Raw genomic sequence first — 21,967 nt, 5'->3', positions numbered from 1 at the left:
TATGTGAAGGTGGCTCCAGTCCATAACATATGCTATTAGCTTTTAATGTCCTTTTAATGTCCACTTTTTCACCCTACTCTTTTTTCAACGCTTGATCCCCTTTCATTTAAAAAGAATCTATCTCCCTACTTCCTATTGTCTATCTTTTATTTGCTTTATATTTCTAACTTGAGATTCTCCAAAAAAATTGTGATATATAAGCTTGTGGATCTTATTTATTTTACTTAAACACATGGCCTCAAGGTACAACTATTATCTTACAGGTGACACAAATGTATCCTTTGTTATGGTGCAATAGTGCTCTGTTGTGTGTAAATACCACACTTTCTTTAGTCATTCATTGGTTCACGAACATGTAGGCTGAGCCCAACTACTAAGAGTTGTGTTCCTGTAAATATGGGTATGCACGTATCACTGTACTATGATGATTTTAATTCTTTCAGGATGTTACCTAGAAGGGCAATATCTGGGTCAAAAGGAATTTCTAGCTTTAAACTTTTGAGAAATCTTCATTTTGATTTCCATGGCAGTCACACCAGTTTACATTTCCACCAACAATGTAAAAGTGTTTCTTTCCCCCTGAAGCCTCAAGAGGAATGATGTCTTAACACTTTTCCACTGTTGTGCAAGGGAGTGCCCCGCAGACACTGGGAGAGGGAGGCTGTGCTCAGCACCTCTGCTCTGCTGCTTGTAGATATAGCTCAGGCCACAGCTGATAGGGAAAGGAAGACTCCCTATCTGGTCATGCAACAGCCAGAAGCAGGCTGGGAAGGTGTCACCAGGCTTCCTCCCAACACCTTCGTTGTCCTCTCACAGAAAGCCTCTCCAGGATTCCAGCAGCCTAAGGCTTGGCCACACTGACTCTGCTGAGGCAATGCCAGAGGGACCCCATGGGAAGCCCTGCATGGCAGCTCCAGGTGCCAGGGGCTCCTGGCAAAAGAACACACGGGAGCCAATATCTAGAAGCTGTGAACACGACATCCCACCAAAGCACACAACAAAAACTGGGCCCATGCTGCTGCTGCTGGTGGACGTGGGTGAGCCAGCTGTGCTGGGAGAGGAGGGTATTCCGTTCTGTGCCTAAGGATGTATTGTGTGGTATACATGGGTGTCACACTGCATCTGTGACAGGTTATTTCTTCTTGAAGACCACAGATCATAGCGCAGACGAGATGGGCTGGACTGTGGGGCCTGAGCTGGCTCCTCTCATGGAGTAAACAAGCAGGGTGGGGTGAGGGTGGTGCCCAGCAGGCAGCATGCTTGAGGTGGGTGAAGATGAGCTGCTTGTGGGTTGTGAATTTCAGTTTCTCTATCAGGAGCCTGGCTGTATCTGTCCATAGGATGCCTCCGCTCGCTATTTAGTACACGGTTGGTGACTGGATATACACAGCTCAGGAGAGCTGGATTGTGTTCGAACGCAGCCAGGGGAAGAATCCTTGGTAAGTTGGGGACCCCCCCCCTCCATCTTCTCCTTTGCTGCTGCCTCTAACTTTAGGACTCTAGCAATCTTTTATTATAAAACGCTTCTCTCTCCTTCCCATTCTATTTATGGAATACACAGGATTCTTTTCTAGTCATGGACTCCCTATCTGTTCTCTATGTTGGGATGGTTAGTTATTTCCCTCCTTCTTGGTATTAAAAGCAAAGCCACTCTGTACACAGTCCTCACCCCTAGCACACCTGTGCTCTGCAGCTAGGATACGACTTGGGCTGAGTTTCGGGGCCACACCTAGTGCACATTTCGTGGTTAGATGGAAATGGCCTATTGTCCTCAGATCTCTAGAAACTTCTGTAAACTCATCAACCAGGAAGGCGCTGTGTTCTGCAGGTGGCCATGAAGGATACTGCTGGTCATTTTGTGGTTATTCACATTGCTGGATTTAAACCATGTCTCTGTACATTAATTTGTCTTTCCTGATCATGTACCTGCAGAGGAGCAGCCCGGGCATTAAGGAAAGAACTCCTGCTCTGTTACCCAAAGGCACTGACCCTATTAAGAAACAGGAGGAGGATAAGCTGGGAACATGAGCCTGACATCCGGACCTGGGTGTCACCTGGGGAGGGGACTTTACAAGTCCATGCTCATGTCCCTTCCATCTTCAGGTAGCTGGGTCTCAAGCTTTTCACTTTTTCTTTTATGAACCTAGTAGAACTTCAAGAAAGAGCTATAAATAAGTACATAGAAACTCTCAGAAATTTTATAGACCTGTGAAAATAGCCAGGTAATTTATATGTAATCTGAGCTGTAGTGTTATCAGTCATTTTCCAGAAGGAATGGACCATGCAGAAGAGAAAAAAGCTGCTAGGAAAAGGGAACCCGAGTAATGTTCTCAGTGGCTGCAGGAGGCTGTGTCCCAGGAATGACTCTCACACCCTAATTTTGGGCTGGCCTGGGGCATTAGGGCAGATGCTATGCACATTGGTCCCACATGACTTATGGGGGCTGCTCAGATGAGGGCCTGCATGAGCTGAGTGCAGTCTCCTGGGGAGAGAGCTGCCCACAGAAGATGACACAGGTACAAGTGCCAAGGAGTTCTCCACATTCCAAGGAAGTCAGGGAGGGCTTAGGGCAGCCAGCAGGGAGGAAGTGGGCTGTGAGCTGGGCTTAGCACAGTGCAGCTGGAAAGGAAGACATTCAGGGTGAGGGCACAGACTCAGAAAGGCATTGGGGCCTGGGGATGAAGATCAGGGTCATGGAAGGTTCCTGGAATCAAGGTGCATGGCGTGAAAGAAGAGATGAGTCAGGAGGAGCTGCAGCAGGCAGGGAGATTTGGGTTCTGGAACCAGCAACTTGAACATGAGCCTGGCAGCACGTGAAAGTTCTTCAAGAGTAGCCTGCTGTCTAACTCTTTCTTTGCTTGGTGAAGAACAGTGTCCTGCAACCACTGACAGGGAGAACTGATGCACATTCTTCTCCCTGCTTCCTGGGGAACGCTCAGCGCATAGGTGATAGGGAAAGAGAAACCCTTGTGTGCTCTATGCAGGGTCGAGAGGAAGGGCTGGGCAGGTGCCACCTGGGATTCCTCCAGTGTCTCCAGTATCTCTCCACACCAACAGCCTTTCTGGGAGTTAAGTTGCAGGTAAACTCTGTGTACCAAGCAGGCAGGAGTGAGCATTTCCTACATAAGTAAATAACTGAGGCTCAGATGAGGGTCAGAGCAAGGTCCAAAGTGACAGAGAAGGATAAGATGCAGAACACAGACTCTTTACAGATGTGTGGAGTCCCTCAAGATCCTGCTCCTTCTGCCTGCCCATCTTTCTGGTGCTCCAATTTGGTTAATGTACCTCTATTTCTTGGTCTCAAAACTCCATGAAATCCCCAGGGTCAGGTCACATTTGAAGCAAGAAGAGTGGAAAGGGCAGCCAGCTGTCCTGTCACTCCTGTTCCTTCTCACTCTAAGTCCCCCAGTAAGCAGCCCAGAGTCTTAGCCTTGTATCATGTGGGTTAGATCAGGGTCACACAGCCACTGTTACTGAACACACATCTGAAAGAAGCTTATCCCCCAGGAGAACCAATGCCTGTGAGAGGAATATTGGGAGGTGCAAAGGTTTCTTTCGGGGCCAAGTAAATGGGAAGTTGGAGCTTTGTTAGCAATCAACTTCTGAATGATGTGAGGGTCAGAAAGCCATAGATAGAAGACAGAAATAACAATGGAAAAGACAGGCTAATGAGGAGATGAACTTTCCTTTTATCTTTGGGAATACAGAGGTCTCAGGTACAACCCTTTTTATCTTTGATCTTATCGTGGTCTAAGGTTTCATGTTAAGACAGTTTCTGGGCATCCTCAGCCTTAAAAGGAAAGAAGTCAAACTAAGCAAGTCTAGTAAAAGCTGAGTCTGGATTATAGTCAGACAAAATGTTTCCCAGGGGAACACTTCCAGATTCAGCACTTATTTTAATCTGACCCTAAGTCTAAGGCAGCCAAGGAGCCAGAAGATGGAAGCAGAGATGCCAAGTGTTTTCATCCTGCTCCATTGGATGTCTGTGTACCCAGAAAAAGTCACTGTGTTCAACAAAAGGGTCTTCAGGTCTTTTGCAAATAGCCTGGGCAACTGTTTTCATCTTAACTCACACAGCACAGGTACTATCTGTAGGAAAAATGGGAAACTGACAACATATTTCCCAACTCTGTATTCCCTAATGAGTGGTTTTTACATCAGCAAAGACCAGGCTAAAGCATGAGGTCTGTTTACTTTATCCTCTGTAACATCTGGTACCTGTGAGATGCCTCAGCAAAGAGGTCCCTCTGTGTCTCATACTCACCACAGGAGGCAGTGTGAGAGAAGAGGAGGGGAACATTGGTTTTTGCACTGGAGGACAGACAGTTGAGCCAGGAGATCCAATTTGCCATTGAAGTAAGAACACAGAGCAAACATGAGCACCTGGAGATGGACCTGTCCAGGCATAACCATAGACACTGTTGCCTGGAAGAGAAAGGGACAGTGTAGGAGCCATTGCCACCTTGAGGGACAGAATAAGGATGAACTATGCTTGGTATAAGATAGCAATGATCTTTCTATGTGGCCAAAACAGTGTCTCATTCTGTTTCTGTGGCTGTAAGAAACTTCCTGGCACAGTTTGATTGATGGTTTATTTAGTTCACAGGGTTGGGAACTGGGAAGCCTAAGATCACAGTGTTACTGCAGTTTTTTGCTTAAAACCAACTGGCTTTATCATAACCTGTCCGCGGGTATCACGTGATGGGATAGAGCGAGCAGGATTCCACTGAGGGCTCTTTTCTGAATGAGTCCAACCATGGGGACCCTGCCTTCTGACCTCTTCTAATCCCAATTCCCTCCCTAAGGCCCTCTCCAAATACCATCAGGTACAAATTAAGTTGGGGATTAAGTTCTAACATATGCTATTTACACACACATTCGCACCTCAGTTGAGGGGGCTTAGTACTTGGTGGGTGGCCCAGAGACCTTCTTTTGTGCTGAAGCACAGTTACAAAATTGTCTTGTCTGTGTTATTTTGTCATGGTCTCTGGGTAACATCATCTGAGGTTGACATCTGAGATTACTGATGTCGAATCATAGAGTAAGAAGGCCTGGCTGAGAGTCCAGGGCAGCTTGTACATGCCTAGGACTGCCCTTGCTCTTTCCCAGCACTTACAGATAGACACATAAATTATTACAGGAGAAACACCCACAGACTCACCCTCTTATCAAAACTGACTGCTGGTTGACCTTGTCTGCTGTACTAACTCTGCTTCATATTACAACTACCGTTTTTAGTCTTTATAGGTAGTGTTTCTGTTCAACAATTCTCTTTTGAACATTATTGAATTCACGTCTCAGAGACTCAGTGTGGCCAAATTAAACATGATCACACTGATTCTTTTTTTTTTCTTTTTTTTTTATTTAAGGAGAAAAAGAAAAAAACAGAAGAAGGGTACAAGTTATACAGAATTTCAGAAAAACAATAGGAAATCACTAGTTAATAGATTACATATTGTTATCTTAGAAATAGTTCAAGTTACAAAATTAAAGCATATAAAGTGGACTTTCAAACAGTAAGACTGGAAACAGTTTTGTTCAATGATCCAACAAAACTCAGTAATACGGTTATCTATCTTATACACTTAAATATATGCAGTTATATTCTTTAGAGCACTTTCTTCTCCTCTCTTTTGTACAATGACAATTACACATTTTGGGTTTTTTTACTGCCACAGTTCTTATTACTTTTTTTTGAAGAGAGTAAAACCAAATGTGATGTAACAGAACAGAGTCAGTCAAATCAAAAGGATGGACATAATACAGAGTGTAAAAACAAAATACCAGGTGATCAACAATGGTTACCATACTGCCTCCTGCTATCTTGAAAAGAATCGCCTCTATCATCAGTTACAATAAAATTGAACAAAACAGTAAAGAATAAAACCAAAACATTGGAGACATTACAGGGCTTTAAAAGAAGATAATAGTCAACCGGAATGGACATCAAAATGAATCTTATTGTCTTTACAGTTGTTGCCTATACTTTCAAACTTGGTACTATCAAGCAAAGCAGAATAGAGGAAAATCAGTCAAAGCAAGATGGTGAGGGCTATACAGGGTTTCAAATCAAGTTACTAGGAAATCAAAGTGGGTTACTATAATGTATCCAGCTATTTTTTTATTTTTCCCTTAATTAAAAAGATAAAAATAAAAAGTAAATAATTTTAAAAAAGGAGACTGAGATAAAAGAGGGCATAACAACAAAACAGCGCAGGTCAAAACAGAACCATTTAAGCAAAATAGTGTTTCACCACAAGATATGCTGACATAAAAAATAGTTACCATAGTGTCTCTTTCCTTGAAATCTTTTGAGTATAACTTCATATACTGTAGCACCAAACATATCAAGACAATGTAAAACCATTCAAGAGAATGACAGTAGTACAGGGTATTTAGAACCAACTATCAGAAAATGAACAATGGTTTTTGTATAATCTCCTTGTCTATAAAAGTTTTTGCTTATATTATCATATATAATAAAATCCAATAATATACAACCTGTTAAGACCGATGGAGACAGAAGAATAAAAGCTTGATGGGACTTCAAAGCAAGATGATACTAAATCAGCACTAGCTATTATGATGTCTTGTTTTCTCCAAAATGGCTGTTCCTACCATCCAATCTTCTCTGCCTCATTTCTGTTGAGCTCTTTCTCTGTTGTTTGTTGTCAGTTTGTCTTCTTTGTTTCGCTCTCTGCTCCATTCATTGTGGCCTCTCTGCCACTGTTTCTGGAATCTTGGTATTTTCCTTTTTTAGAATATCCTGCAGTATTCTCCGTAGAGTTGAATTGGTGGTTGCATATTCCCCTAGTTCCTCTTTATCCTGGAAGCACCTTGTTTTTCCATCAATTTCTAGGAACAGTAGTGCAGGATATATCAATCTTGGCTGGTTGTTATCTTTCAAAGCTTGAATTATTCCCCCCACACACACACACACTTTTCTTGATTTGATGGTTTGTGCCGAGAAATCTGCTGTAATTCTGATGGGTGTTCCCTTGTAAGTGATCTGTTTCTTGTCTCTGATGGCTTTTAGTATTCTGTTCTTATATTGGATTTCTGGAATTTTGATTATTATATGCCTGGGTGTAGCTCTGTTTGGGTTATAGGTGGCTAGGGTCCTGTATGCCTCATACATCTGAGTATCTTTACCATTTGCTAAATTAGGGAAATTCTCTTGGATTATTTCTGTGAATAGCTTTTGTAGTCCATTTGTTTGTGTCCCTATTTCTTCTTTTTATGTTCTTAATTCTTAAGTTATAGATCCTCTCATCATCTTCAAGCCTTTGTATTATTGCTGTTTGTTTTCTTGTTATTTTTAAGAAGTTTTTCATTTCATGCTCCCATATTAGAAATCTGCCCTCCAATTCAGATAATCTAACCTTAGTTTCTTTCAAGCTGTTATGCCAGCTTTCAATAGAGTTTTTAGTTTCCTGGTAATCTCTTTGAACCTGCTTCATGTATTCTATGTTTTCTCTATTTTCTCCATCAAACAATTCTCCCCTTTTTTTCTGTTCTTCCATTCCACCATGTGTTTTTTCTTGGGCAGTGCTTAGCATTTTCTAACTATTCTACTGATATCTTGCTTTATTTTATTAAACACTTCACTTTTAAACTTGTCTATGAGGCTCTGGAGATATCGCTTTATGTCTATTGGTTCCATGTCTGATATTGCATGTTTTCTGTCTTCTTTTGCATTTCCCTTTCCTGGATCAGTGTTCTCAGGATTGGGGACTGAGGACCCTGTTTTGTTCCTTCCTCTTCCCATACTTTTTGTTCCTTCCATACAATTGAATGTAGGAGGCCCAATTTTTTTCTCTTTTTCAGTTATAGTTTTTTTGAATTGCACCGGCTAGGTGTTCCCGCCCACTGCAGTGTACTAGGGAGACACAGACCTGGGCAGCCTCTGCTGGGCCTGCCCCTCCAGGTCAACCTACTGAAGGCTTCACCACTAGGGTGCACCTCCAGGTGCTGGGACCTGGTTTGGGCTAGCCTACTGGGTCTTAGCCAGCAGCTTCACACAGGCCAGGCACTCCCCACCAATTCTGCTTGAGCGGGGAATATGCAACTAATGTCACTGCAGCATCCTGTTCCGGGAAGTCTTCCTGGTCCCAGTATGTCCTTTGCTGGAGCCTCCTACTCTATGAAAGGGTCCCTGTCTGCTTACTCACCACAAGTCGATATAGGGCTCCCTGCTAGTCCTGCTCTCAACTCCGTTCACAGATTCCTGCTCTCAGACCTTCCGCGCATCTGTCTTCCTGCCCTGCAGATTTGGATGCAGCAGTGGCAGCAGGAAATTGAAATCGCAGCTTCCAGTGGTGAGGGTTCTAGCTTCCAGCACTGAGATTTTATCTGTTCCTGTTATAGCATCAGGATCGGATTTCCAGTTGGTTTGTCTTAGCTTAGTTCATCCCTGGGTGGGCAAGCTGTATCTCCCCTTGCTTAGGACTCCTCATACTGCACCATTCCTGGATTTTAAGTGGGGTATCTCAGAGAGCCTCTGTAGCTGCTGCTATCTATCTGCCATGTTCTTCCGGAAGTCATAAACTTAATTTTTTTAAAAAATGTGAAAAGTGCTGACAAAACCTCTTCACCAGGAGAAAGTGAATGAAGAGAAGCGTTTTTGTCTTTTGGAGACAGTGAAGATCTGGCTGGCCTTAAGCTCACTTTGTAACCTAGTCTTGAACTTAGTGATGCTCCTGCCTCGGCCTCCAGAGTGCACCATTATACCTTGCAGCCTTGGAAGTGGCAATCATGTCTTGCTGTGGGCCATATCTCAAGACAAAAGTTCAAAGCAAATATAGCCACATTCTAAGGATCAACAGTCCAAATAGTTCTCTCCCACCCTGAGGAAGTCGATCACACTGATTCTTATCAATTACTTTCATACTACTGAAGCTGTTAGGAGCCACATCTGTCTCTCTGAGCATAGCTCCACACATTTTATAAAGCAAACTTACATTCTGGAGAAGTATCACTAGCTGAGTAGTCCTGGCTCCTCTAGGTGGAGAATACATCTGTCTTTCTATGAGGAACAATGAGCTTCTAGAAAATAGATCTTTTCAATGTAAGAGCTCACTCTAACTTTTCTAGCTTAACAGGATATGCCACTGTCATAGTTACTTTTCTCATTGCTGAAACATAATTCTTGATGCTCACAAGTTAAAGGAGGAAGGGTTTATTTCAGTTCACAGTTTGTAGAAGTTTCAGTCAGCTGAGTCCAAAATCAGAGGGCAATCACAGAGGAGGCAGAACGCAGTAAAGCAGCAAGGCTCCCTTTCCACATTTCCTATCCAGGCTACAGGCATTTTGGTTGGTGCCACAACACTCCCATTCCCCACACCCAGAACTGTGATAAACCAACCAGTGAACTAATCCAGCACCACTCACCCGTGCTCTCGGTCTCACCCACCCTGGATCCAGCCACCTGTGAAAAGCCCCATCTGTAAGCACAGAGAGCATACATAGGTGACAGCCATAACAGCCACTATCCCTGCTTTATTCTTAGAGGTCTCGGCTTTAGCAACCACCAGTGTTTCTCCTAAACACACACATGGCAATCAGACTAATTCTTACCCAGCATTTGTTCAAACTCTTCCTACCATATTCAAAGTGCTGGTGCCCAAAGAACATGCTTTACTGTGGTTCCAGTCCCTAACTACTAAAAAATGACGTTTCCTTAAAATTAAAAAAATCAAAGTACCAAATGCATCTGATGAGGGAAGATCAGATAGTATGAAGGGCTGTGCTCACACCTGCTGCAAGGAGAAGCCGTTACTTCATTTTTGTCTTTCCTCAGAGTGTAAGCTAATATGTGGGGTGTGTGTGTGTGTGTGTGTGTGTGTGTGTGTGCGTGTGTGCGTGTGTGTGTGTGCTTGAGGGTGCTTGCTTGTCTTTTAGAATGGGACCCACAGATTCTAGCCCCAGGGAGTGCATCATCATGGAGCCCACACATCACAGACCCTGAAAAAACACAAATGTTCCCAGCCCCAGGTACTTGCCAGAACATTCCTTCCCATCTGTTCCTCTGCATGTTTATTCTGTTGTTTTTATATGGTTGTACCCTCATACTCAAATATCCCTGTTCCCTCACAAGACACTAGGACTCTGCGTTGGTGGAGGTGAGGGCAGAGGAGCCTTCCTTTAAATAACAGCCACAGGGCCTGGTGGACAGAGACTTTGCTCCATGAAGTCCACCAGGTCACTCTGCACCCCAGAGAGATACATCGCAGATCTGGCCCTTAGCGGCTGACCACTGCTAGCCAACTATCTCTATTCTACTACATAATTTCTTTCCTTCTCTCCTCAGCCTGGACACCCTGGTGAGCTGTCAGGAAAACCTCTCAGAGAGAATATCGCCATCACCATGGCCTGGGCACCTTTTACAGGTATTTGCTATTCCTCTCTGGCTGGTTCTTGCTCATGAACTAGTGCTAATGTGGTTCCTCTGAAAGCAAGGTAGTTTGTAAAGGAGACAAGCATGGAGAGGGGAGACCAAAGAGGAATGCGTGGGTCTCCATTCTTGAGGCTTATGGGCCTCCCCTTCTGGACCCTTTCCTCAGGGGCGGAGTCTTCTAACAAAGACAGCATTGAAAGGGGAAGGGAGGAGGGGAAGAGAAAGAGAAGAAAAGGGCAGGAGAAGCAAAAGGACCAACAGAAGATGTGACAGGGACCTGAAGATTCCTCTTGCCTGCCACACACTGTCTATTCCTAACTCACCCTGGGGCACTGCTGGGGAAGAGACTGCTCCCTCCAGTTCCTGCCCTGTGGGGACCTAAGTTCTCTGAGTGACTCAACAGGAGAAGTGAGCCAGCAGAGTCCACTGCACTGGACCCCAGTATGACAGTTACCACCTCCCGTATGTGTGACCTGCAGCCCTTACTTCACCTGTCACACCAGAGCAATGTCTCCCATGGTTTTGTGAGGATCCATTGTAGTACACAGACATGGCTAGGCCAGTGGCTGTCACCTAGCAGATCATCTGCGAGTTGGCGGGGGGGGGGGGGTTCCCTCTCTCTGTACCCAGTAAGACCCTCCTCTTCCCCGCAGTTCTGAAGCTATGCATGGGCACTTGCCCTGCTTGCCTGTGATGGGCACGTGCCTACCAGGTGTGCCTGATGCAGGTAGGAAAGGACTCCAAATGTCTCAAGAAAAGAAAAATCGGAAGCTATAGAGCTATAGCAATGACAAATCAACACCATCCCTTGTCAGTCCTGTTTCCTTCACCTGTGCTCAGGTGCCTTGGGACCAAGTCCATCGCTCAACTCCTCACCAGCCTTGGACAGCAAACTGTGCCTTCAGTTGTCAGGGTGAAGATGTAGGGTGTTAGCAAGACGGGAAGCCAGGACCTTCCAGTGAGCCTGGGATCTGGAAATGGGGCTGAGGTTCTTGTATTCCTTGTGATAAACTTTCCTTTGTTTAGTAAATGTCCTAGCCTGGGGTGATGGGTGTCAGCGGGAAGCCAGGCCTCTGAGACTCATAATGATCAATGAGATCCATGCAAAGGGTCCAGCTGCCCCATCACCACTCAACTGGAGGATCCTCTCCATGGCCAGCCTTGGAGCCTCTGTGACTATCATCAGTGTCCTCTTGCATGATAGCTTCTCTCTGTAATATGGAATTTAAACCTTTGATTCTAAATTAAGAAAAATACCTCAGGTATATTACAGCCTAGCATGCAGAAATCACTCCTAGTTTGGGGGTTTTATGGGAAAACTACTGAGCTTGAGTCAAGTTAATGTTGGCAAAGCTGGTCTCAAACTCCTAGGCTCAAGCAATCCTCCTGCCTCATTCCCCTGCTGCTGGGGACTACAGGTGGGTGCCACTACATCAAGGTAGGGAGTTTTTAAACATGGGACTTAATTGTAATGTCCAAAAGAATGTTTTCAAAATAGTCTTGGATTCAAATCCTGAGCATCCTGCTTGCTGGCTTTGAGCAGTCATTTTTCCTGCATGAGTCTCTCTGCTTTGAAAAAAAATGATGGCTCTCTTGTTTGTACATAGTGGGAAGTATGTTTTATATCATGTTCTAATACACACATAAAGGTAGGCAAGTCCATAGATGCCAGATCCCTGCAAACTTCACACTTTCTTGGTAATCATTAGGATCATTAGGTAATCATTAGGACAATAACCCTCCCTTCTTTACCGCCCAAAGACCATTTACCCTGGACTCTCTTTGTCTCTTTTAACATGAATACCTATTTGTTTCTCTGTGAACTCAATAATGGATTGACTATTAGCATTGGCCAGTAATACTCTCTATTTTCCTTCTATGAGAGATTAAAAATATTATTTAATTGTACATTCTAAAATAACTACTAGAGAAGACTTTATGCTGTCTCAACGCAAAGAAAATGTACACTGCTTATAGTGATGAGATGCCGATTTTCTTGAAATACAACACTAGGCTGGGGATTTAGCTCAGTGGCATAAGCACCTGTTTGACCAATGCAAGGTTGCAAGTTTGATCCCCAATACCACAAAAAAAGAAAGAAATACACACTGTATTCCCATAAATATATGAAATTATTTATGTGCCCATTTAAAATTGAAAAATATTTTAATATTCTAAAAGATTAGATTTTTGAATTCCTAGACAAGTAGGTGCCAGAATTTCTGCATAACTATGGGGTACATATATCAAATAAGGGAAATATGACAAAAATACAGTGAATTCAAAAATTTACAAAAAATTTATTATAGTAAAAACACACGATGCAATTCATCATTTTTGAAATGCTCCTGTTGCTTCCAGCACACTACCCCATCACCCATCGATCCTGTTACTTTCCCGCAGCAGGTCTGGGAGTCGTCCTATGTGACTGACTTCAGCTGTGCTGTCCTGTATTCCTTGATATCTCTCCCCAGTCACTTTGACTTTGCAGAATAAGCAGGAATAGCATGGCAGCAGAGCTGGGGAACAAGGTAATGACGACCATGATGGTCCTTTTGCAAGCCTGCCTTTCCCCTGGGTGACACTCAGCAGCCGCAGTCACCATGGTTTATTCACACACATGAATACACTAACAAAGAAGAGCTTCCAGCACTGCTTCAGAAAGTGTCAAGAATAATGGGAAGTATGTGTGATGTGAGAGGGAGTATTCTCAGAGAGGTTAGTGTTTCTATCATAATAATTTTCACAAATTTAAAAATTCACTTGTATATATTGACCACCCTAGGTATGTATTTAAAATAATTCACAGAACAATACACAGACATTCTATGTCCAATTCACTCTGATATTGTCAGTTATGTTTCTTTTTTTATTTTAAGGAGAATAAAACCAAGCAAAACAAACTAGAATAAAGTCAATCAAAACAAAACAGTGTAAGGGACACAGGACTTCAAAACAATACAAGAACAATGATGGTTACCATAATGCTTCTTGTTGTCTTTGGAATAGTTGTACATACCTTCGGACATAGTAAAATCAAAACAGAATAGAATAGAACCAATAAAAACAACACAATGAATGCAGTAAAGGACTTTAAGTAAATCCGAAATGGCTGCCATAATATGTCTTGCTATCTTTGAAATAACTGCCCATGCCATTGGATATAACAAAATCAAACAAAACAAAACGAGTAACACCCAACAAAACAATGAAAATGATACAAGACTTCAAAACAAGACAGTAGGAAATTAATAATAGCTACCACGTTCAAAAGGGGATCCCCCCCTGCTAGATTCCACATTGCAAACTGCTGCCCTCTGAACAGATGATGAGACCACCAGCCTTAGACCTGCAAGGCCAGTGAAACACCAAACACCACAAGAATCAAACTGCATTTCACCTGAATACCTATCATCACAGCCTGTGGTTCTCCACATCCACCAGTCACTTACGGGGGATGGGAGGATGGAGAACAGGCTCCTCTTGTTTCCCAATGCACTAGCCAGAAGGAGTTGGGTTCTGGCTGTCCCCCAATGGCCCACACAGGGTTCTGACTCTCAGGGAGGATTTGCTTCTTGGTGATTTTTTGTTCTCTTCCCCCTGTAGTCCATCTATATCTCCTTTTTAAAGCATTGATCTCGACCAAAACTAATTTCAGAACCCACAGGTGGTTGAAAGTCACATTTAGAAGATGCTGGGATACAACATTTGATTCACCATAAGCAGTTGGGAGAGGAAAGCCAAGGCTGGCACTTTCACTATCTCAAAGCTCTGTGTGGCAAAGAAAACCCAACCAAAAAAAAAAGAGAGAGAGAAAGAACAAAATGATTTTAAACACAAAAATACCATGGTACTGACAGCCACAATGATACGCACCTGTAAACTCAGCTACTCAAGAAAGAGAATCTCAACTACAAAGCCAATCTAGGCCATGTAGCAAGACTGTTATCTCAAAATAAAATAAAAAGGACCGAGAATGTAGCTCAGAGGTAGAGCACTACCACAGTATGCAGAATAGCCTAGTATTCCCATCACCACAAAAATAAGAGCAAAACTCTCCCCAGCAATTCTTGGTGAATTAGCTATCTGGAGCTACCACAGAACATCACAGGTTAGTGGCTCGAACAAAAGATCTCATTTGGCTTTATTTATTGGCCCTATTTCCAGCACAGTGGCTGGACTTAGGGCTTTAGCATATAGATATAAAGGATGCACTTTATATCCATATAAAGTCCATCACACTGGAGTCTCCATCGAAAGTTTCCATGTGACAGCTGCTCAGGAAGGGGAGCATTTAACCACACCAGCCAGTATCACTGTGTTCTGTTTTTTCCTTTTTCCCCCCCAACTAGAAAACAACAGCTTTTTGGAGGATGTCATCGAGTGTCTCCAGGACATAGTGAGCAGAGAAGATCTTCAGCTACTGGTAACTGAAGACGAAGCCTGGGAGACGGTCTTGGCAGAGGCAGGATTGACCAGGTCACCTCCCTAGGACGCCCCAACAGTGCCACCCAGCTCCTGCTGGGCTCCTTTCTCAGTACAGACGATCCTTCTCCAGGCAATTTTCTGTGGTTGAAGTAGAGAGTGCTTTTCCCCAACAATCCTTAGGGGATATTTTATCCATGTCACTCGCTGGCAGTGAATGATCTTAGGTCAAAGGGACATGGTGACCACAGGGGACAGGGTCATTTCTGCCATCCACTAGTTATATGAACTTTGCAAGTAACTTTACCACTTTCTGCCTTAGTTTCTTCATGCAGTTTGATTGTGAGAAAAATCAGATAATGCAAGTAAGATGTACAGCATATGGATGACGTGTGGTGGGCACTCAAAGGAAGTTAGGTTTTGAAAGACCAGGTAGTAAGAGAGAAGAGCCACGGACCTGCTCCTTGGAGAAGGAGCCAGGAAGTCTTGCTTTGGAAGGAGTCAGAAATAACTAGATATGACCAACTTATGTTCTGAGAATTCTTCCTTGGGCCATTTTTTCCCCATCTGAGAAATTGTACAAACCCAGCAGAATCTTTCTGTGGTGCAGGAGGCAGAGAGACTGAGGTGAGATTGCACAAAGCTGGATGAGACCCTGGCTGTTCCTGGGCTCTAGGGCTCCAGGCTTATACCTTAGTGACATGAATTATCACATATCCAAAGGGAAGAGGAAAGTTGGGGTCACATGCCTGATACCAGAATAAAGCAAAGGAAAATCCAAAGGTGCAAAGCAAAGGAAGGACGTGGACAAGCAGAGGACATGTCAGTGGGAGGGAACATTTTTCTCCCTGTGTCATCCATCCCCGACAGTCACTGAGGGCTATGGTTGGCTACTTGTTCCATATCCTACTGGGATCTGGGCAGTTCTTAGCCATCCTCTGTGTTGAAGAGTCTTCAACATAGCCAGTGACCAATAGGCAGACAGTGTACCTTAGTGCTAGAATCCAAAGTCATGACAGTAGGCTGTCTACTCTGTGTAATTTGAGAGAGTCTGAGAACATTTAAAATCCCCACTGCAGAGGAAAATATGTCCACTCATGTCCTATTCCAGCTGATGTCATTGCAGGCTTAGCAATTACATAGATGAGTCTCAGTGTCCCATGAGGCTTTGCGCCACTTGCCTTGGCTGCACACAAGTGAAGTTGTCTCCAACTAAGGTGTCTCCTGACAAAGGAGACTAAAATCAGGAGGTGGCAAGGTAAGGTGGTCAGCATGGAGCCAGGTCTAACAGCCAGGTCTGCTGTTTCCCAGTAACCAGGGCATCACTGACCTTCCACCTGGAAAGGCAAAGAGCATTAGGCTTTGGGGGAGAATACACAACAGCTTCTTTCTGGCTCTGAGAATTTATTATTTACATTCTAAGTGCCCAGTGTCAAACAAAGCAAAGACCAAGATGCAGGTCAAAGACTACCCTTTTGTTTTTCTAATCACTTGTTCTACTGAGATCGAACCTAAGGCTTTTGCACTGAGCAATATGCCAGCCTTTTCTATTTTTTATGTTTGAGGCAGAGTCTCACTAACTTCCAAGGCTGGACTTGAACTTGTGATTGTCCTTCCTCAGCCTCACAGAGTGCTCAGATTGCATGTATGCCCCCCAACACCCAACACTATCTGCAAACTTCAGGAATTCGCAAAAGCAAATTCAAGTTTTCTAGTTACTTAAGAGGATGCAGAGCTTAGTATTTAAGCAGAAGTTGCTTATTACAGAGTTATGGTTTATTATGAGGAAAGAACACGGCTTCAAATCAGCCAAAGGGAGCAATGCACGGGGCTAAGTTTTGAAGGGATGCAAGTAAAAGGCATCCACCCCTCTCAAAGCATCCACTCTTCTCACTGCATTGGTTATGTGTGACAGTTTACACCAGGAATTGCCCAGTGTGGGAGAAGGGCACATGCTGTGAAAGAGTCATTATTCTGAGATGAGGCAAAGCAGTGAAGCAGATTCATTCAGAACTATTGTCCGGGGAGCAGGGCAGGGGACAGCTCTGCACACAGCAGAGAGAGCTGGGGATTGAGAGATAACACACAGAGTGCCAGTAGAGAGCACATTATTGACAGGAACATCAGGACTCTGGTGCCTTAACAGGACCCTTCCTGAAGCATATCAAGAACAAATACATTAGAGATCATGGCGGACACATAGTCAGATATCGGCGTGGTGGATTTTCACTATCCTGACTAATTCCAAGCAATGCAGGGCCAGGAGAGACAAGATGAATATGGGAGGCCAAGGTCTATGGCCAGTTGAGAAAATATTCAGAACAGCTTAACTACATTAAGGAGAGAGTTATTTTCAGCTGAAACTTCAGTATCTGAGAGTTCTCTGGGGGCTGCACTCACAGCTGATCTGGAGTCTCCCTCTCAAGCCAGAGGTCTGTGCCTTCACTGTCCCATTAACCTAGATGTGAGAAATTATCCCAAAGCACCATCTCACATAGCTTTGTTAATTTTGAGCATCCTTCATGAGATATATTTAGGACCACCAACTTTTTGTGTTGTGAATGTTTTTCCTCATTTTCAGATATTTATAGATATGCAACATAAGATCAAGGGAGTGACACCCAAGTTCAAACAGAAATTATGCATGTTTCTTTATGTCCTATGCACATTTTGTGAAAGTAACATTCCAGAGTGTTTTTTACACGCCCTCTTTTTCACTGTGACCCATCTCATAAGGCCAGGTGTGAAACTTTTCTCTTGGGACATCTTATCAAAGATCAAAGGGTTTTCACTTTATTTAGGATTTTTGGATGATGGGTTGCTGAGTTGGTATGGTATTGTAGCCAAAGTCTCTAGGCAAACCAAGATATTCCTAAAAAAGAAGACTTGTCAGAGGCATACAGATCAAATCGTAGTGATAGGTCAATTCTCAGGAGCTGAGGGCAAACAGGACATGCTTTGGGTAAGATTAATCCTTCTCTCTACACTAATGCACCTTCAGTTTAGGTCTCACTGGTCCTGCTCCTCTTGTTCACCTTCAGAACACTGCTCTGCAAATACCTTGGTAGTCACAGCACGAACCCGAGTGAGGAGGCATCTTCCTCAGTGCCTTCCACTCTGAAGCATCTTCTCATGGCTTTTCCTCATTGCCCCTTATTGAATAAAGACACAGAGCCCTTCATGCATACAAAACATGTCCACCATTGAAAGAAAAATTCTGTACTCGTGCACAATTCTTTTCCATTGTATTTGTAGTTAAAAAGCTCTGTGTTTGGACAGGTATACAAACTTAGAACCATTTTACAGATAAAGATGCTAGCTTTTGTAATCCTTTGATCTTCACTGTTACAGGGATGAGGCTGATGTGCTACGGGAAGCTCTGAAGGGACTTACAGATGACATGGCCAAGCTGGACCAAGAGAGGCAGCAAGAAAGCCAGCAGGCTAGAGAGAGGCTCTTGGCCTTGTTTCCTGAGCTGAAAACACAGCTCACGGAGGACATAAGAAAGCTCCGTGCCCTTGCAGGCCAGGCTAACAAGGTTCACTGGAACTACATTTTCACGAATGTGCTGGGCATCCATGATGCCACTGTCTCTGACATCTTGAACTTCTTTGACTTGGTTCTTTCATCCTTCACAGCCAGGGGCCCTCCAGCATCCTCAGAACAAAGTGAAAAGTCAAGAGCTACAAGCCGTAAACCTGATTTGTCCCCTAGCCCAGTAGATCATTCACACACATTACCAGATCAAGAGGAAGCCAGAGATTTGATGTCATCCATTGTGGAAAAACTAACAAGGTTTACAGAGTCTGTGGGTCGCTTCCCACCCAAAGTTTTTTCTCAAACTGAAAATTGGAACCAATTCCTTGGAGGCATTGGGAAGAACATCAATGCTATCAAGCTGGCCAGCAATGACCTTGAGTTGATCCACAAAGTCAAAGTGGCCATAAAGATGGAGAGTGTTATGGTCCAAGGTGGTATTGGGGTGGTGCAGTCAACCTTTGGACACACTGCTATGGCAATAAGCAGAGAAACCAAGATATTTTGTACAGCCACTGGAGCTGTCTTCTTGGGGTTAGAATTGTACAACCTTGTACAGAATTCTGCACACTTGCAAGAAGGGGCAAAGTCAGTGTTGGGTGATGTACTGCTCGAGCAAGCTCAGGAGCTGGAGACCATATTGGAGCACCTCAACCAGGCCCATGAGCATTTGAAGTCAGGCTCAGATCAGTGACTCCCTCTTCACAGCACGACGCAGCTCAGGGAAGATGTGTAACACAAAGACGTGGACAGATTGAGGTGTTTGTTAGAGGAGAGAAAGGGTGAGGACGGGGGCATGCACTGGAGTGGAGTTCAGCATTTTCATGACTGAACACAGCAAAGGAGGAAGACAAGAAAAAGCAAGTAGGTCAAAGAGATGGCAGGAGCCACATCCACTGGCAAGATGGGACTTGTGAGTGTAGGGAAAGGGAGGACATAGTTTCTTTTTGACTAAAGAATACAGAGGGAGCTATGCAGAGGCAAGTACAGGAATATACCACGGGAATGGTCAGAAAAACCAGAGTTGAAATGGGAGGAAACCAGTGTTCAACCCATTACATATGAGAGAAGAAACAGTGGCTACATTACAGAGCTCACCCCTAATTTGAGGTCTCAACAATGATAAAGCCCATCCCTCATGTTCTCCAATCCGGTCCTTCCATTGTCCACTCACCCTTATCACGGTCAGAGAGTGATGGAAGTGACAGAGGGCATAGTGGCAGTAGCAGGGATGGTTGTGCTGCTGATGACAGAAGTGGAGCCCTAGGCAAGTTGCCATCTCTTTTGTGGACCAACATGTCAAGGGGGTCAATGAAATTCCAATGAATCTCCAAGTGCTGTGTGGGAAGAAAAAAGGTTGACGTGCTGGTGGGGGCAAAACCCAACTGAAGGAAAAAGTTAAGGGCCCCGCACTGTGTAAGTGTCAGTCCCTTGTGGTCAAGGGTCATGGGTCCTCCACCCCTGGCTGGTCATCTGGACAAGACAGTACCTCAGGTACGTCTGGCTCTTCCCGTGTTATGCTGTATAAACTTTGGTGTAATAAATATTCACTAGTTCTTCTGGAAAATGGGTGCAAAAAAAAGCAGAGTATAAGCAAAAGCTGCTATATGACCAAAGAAAAAAGGCCAAGAGATTCAGGAATACACACAGAGTATAATATGTATTGGGGACTTTTGCGTGGGAGCCTGGTAAAGGGCAGCTGCAAAGTGAATGGGCCCTGCAACTTCCTGCAACAGCGGGAAGGGTTTAGACAGTGAGTAGGAACAATTCCCCTAAGCTGGAATGCACATGGTTTATCTCACAATAACACAAATACATCGGGCACATTCTTGATATCTCATGTCACTCCATTGGTTGTGATTATCTATGGCATGTGGAAAACAGCACAGGAAAAAGAAGGCCATGGTTACTCAGGAAGAATCATGCCAGTCCATCTCAAGGTGCTGCAGTCAGATCAGGCTGGATCCCCACAGTGACACACTGAGCCCTGTTATGCTGCCTGATTGCCTCCCCCGGGCTCCAGGTGCCTGAATTCCCTTCCTCACGACCTTCTCCAAGGGTCTCAGGGAGCAGGTGCTCCATTCTTGCTTGCCCACTGGACCGCTGCTCTTCCAGCCGGTCATTTCCATCAGACCCTGGCACCTGCAGCCCCACTGGGCACCAAAGTGAAAGGCATCATGGCTGGACCTCGTATTCTTTATGTAAGTAATAGCACAATGAACATTTTTCCTTGGGTATGCAGCTTTGCCTGTATCCGAGATTACATTTTATTTGTAGAAATGGATGACCGAGTCAGAAACTGTTACTGTTTAAACGTGAGCTCATATGATGGTGTTCATTCTGTCATCCTTACCTCATCTCAGGTTCCTCATCTGCAGGAGCGTGGGTCTTTTCCCAATCTGGACACTATAAGTTCCAGGTGACAACTTCTCCTTCCTCTTCCCCCATCCACAAGCTATGTGAGGGCAACTCCCCTGCCCAAAGGCTGATACTCACCTGTTTACCCAGGTGTGGGCACCCACAGGTGGGCAGTGATCTCAGGTAAAAAGAGGTATACAATTCAAACCAAATCACAAGTATTTTTCCTTAAGCCTTGTTTGCTTCTCCATCACTCAGGTGCCTTGAGAACAAGTCCATTTCTAGGTCCTCATCAGCCTGGGAGATCAATTGCTGACACCTGAAGGTCCCACTGCCCCATCTCCACACCCTGAAGAACTCACTGCATTGCCCGTTTCAGGGCCTTCATCATTAGCAGGAGGAACCCTGGTCACAAGACAGATTTTTATTCAGTAGTGTACAGTTTAAAAAATGTTTTAAACCCTCACTGGCACATTACATAGATGCCAAATGCTGCTTAGCTCTAGGAGTAAACATGGGCATCATTTGGAACCAAGTTTTGGGCAGAACGAGATTCCATGCCTAACTGGACTGAGACTCTCCTAGAACTAAAGACCAGGGCAAGCTGACAGGAGCCACCAGACCACAAAAGGAGTGAAATGAGATGTCCCCTGTGTTCCTGGAAGAGCCCTAGTCCCAGAAAGAACTTGAAGGCTCCTGCTCCTCTTATGAGCCTGCCTCTTCCACATTCATCTTGCCCTACATCTGTGACTTCCTGACCCATTCCTCTGGTGAGAAGTTCATTTGGGAGCAAAGTTCCCACCTCTGAGCCCTCCTTTCTCCCCAGAGCTCATCTCTCAGATGCTGCTTTTTCCAATGAGTGGACTTGCAGACCTGAGTTCTGCAATGAGGTGTCCCAGGATGGAACCCCATCTGACTCGTGGCTGTGGTGGAAACTCACAGCCTCTCCCCTCATCTCAGCTTCCTCATCTGCAGAAGAGATCACTTGCCCCAGAATAAGGGCTGGTTACTCTATGTGCATTTAAAATAGGGAAATATTTATATGTAGGGAATAATCCTACAACATTAATAAAAAGGGTAATTGAACGCATTGCCAACTGTAAAGAGTAGTTCTTATGCAGTTATCTGCTGTGCCTCCCTCAAAAACTTGGGCTGAATGCAGCCAAAGTCTCTATGGACATTTTCCCAGAATGAAAAAGGCCATGAAAGAGGATAAGGTTGGCCTCTGGGGTTCAGCTCTGCTTGCAGCAC

The 21,967-nt window shown here is 44.3% G+C and overlaps 1 protein-coding gene across 2 annotated transcripts; it reads left to right on the top strand.

Moving 5' to 3' along the window:
• The first annotated feature begins 770 nt into the window (after positions 1–770).
• LOC101789220 (apolipoprotein L2-like) lies at positions 771–21,845 on the top strand. Of its 2 annotated transcripts, XM_063238450.1 has the most exons (4): positions 771–1,439; positions 10,310–10,388; positions 14,749–14,875; positions 18,173–21,823. In XM_063238450.1, exons 2-4 carry the CDS (start codon positions 10,367–10,369, stop codon positions 19,050–19,052), a joined length of 1,029 nt encoding a protein of 342 aa, XP_063094520.1. In that variant the 5' UTR covers positions 771–1,439; positions 10,310–10,366; the 3' UTR covers positions 19,053–21,823. The 2 variants fall into 2 exon arrangements, with proteins under 2 accessions (XP_063094520.1, XP_063094521.1); XM_063238451.1 differs by lacking the exon at positions 771–1,439 and having other exon boundaries at positions 10,331–10,388; positions 14,749–14,822; positions 18,173–21,845.
• Positions 21,846–21,967: the final 122 nt, after the last annotated feature.

The sequence above is a fragment of the Cavia porcellus genome, unplaced genomic scaffold (genome assembly GCF_034190915.1).
Source record: "Cavia porcellus strain 051 isolate PalLab524CR breed Dunkin Hartley unplaced genomic scaffold, mCavPor4.1 scaffold_27, whole genome shotgun sequence".
Classification (NCBI taxonomy): domain Eukaryota; kingdom Metazoa; phylum Chordata; class Mammalia; order Rodentia; family Caviidae; genus Cavia; species Cavia porcellus.
This window is presented reverse-complemented; position numbering and strand designations above follow the sequence as displayed.

What these genes read in the sequence shown, in the direction of transcription:
- LOC101789220 (XM_063238450.1), top strand. Translation starts at nt 10,367, where the DNA reads ATGGCCTGGGCACCTTTTACAG. An exon ending in GGCCTGGGCACCTTTTACAG is followed by an intron (nt 10,389 to 14,748) that starts GTATTTGCTATT and finishes CCCCCCAACTAG; the next exon opens with AAAACAACAGCTTTTTGGAG. An exon ending in GCAGAGGCAGGATTGACCAG is followed by an intron (nt 14,876 to 18,172) that starts GTCACCTCCCTA and finishes TCACTGTTACAG; the next exon opens with GGATGAGGCTGATGTGCTAC.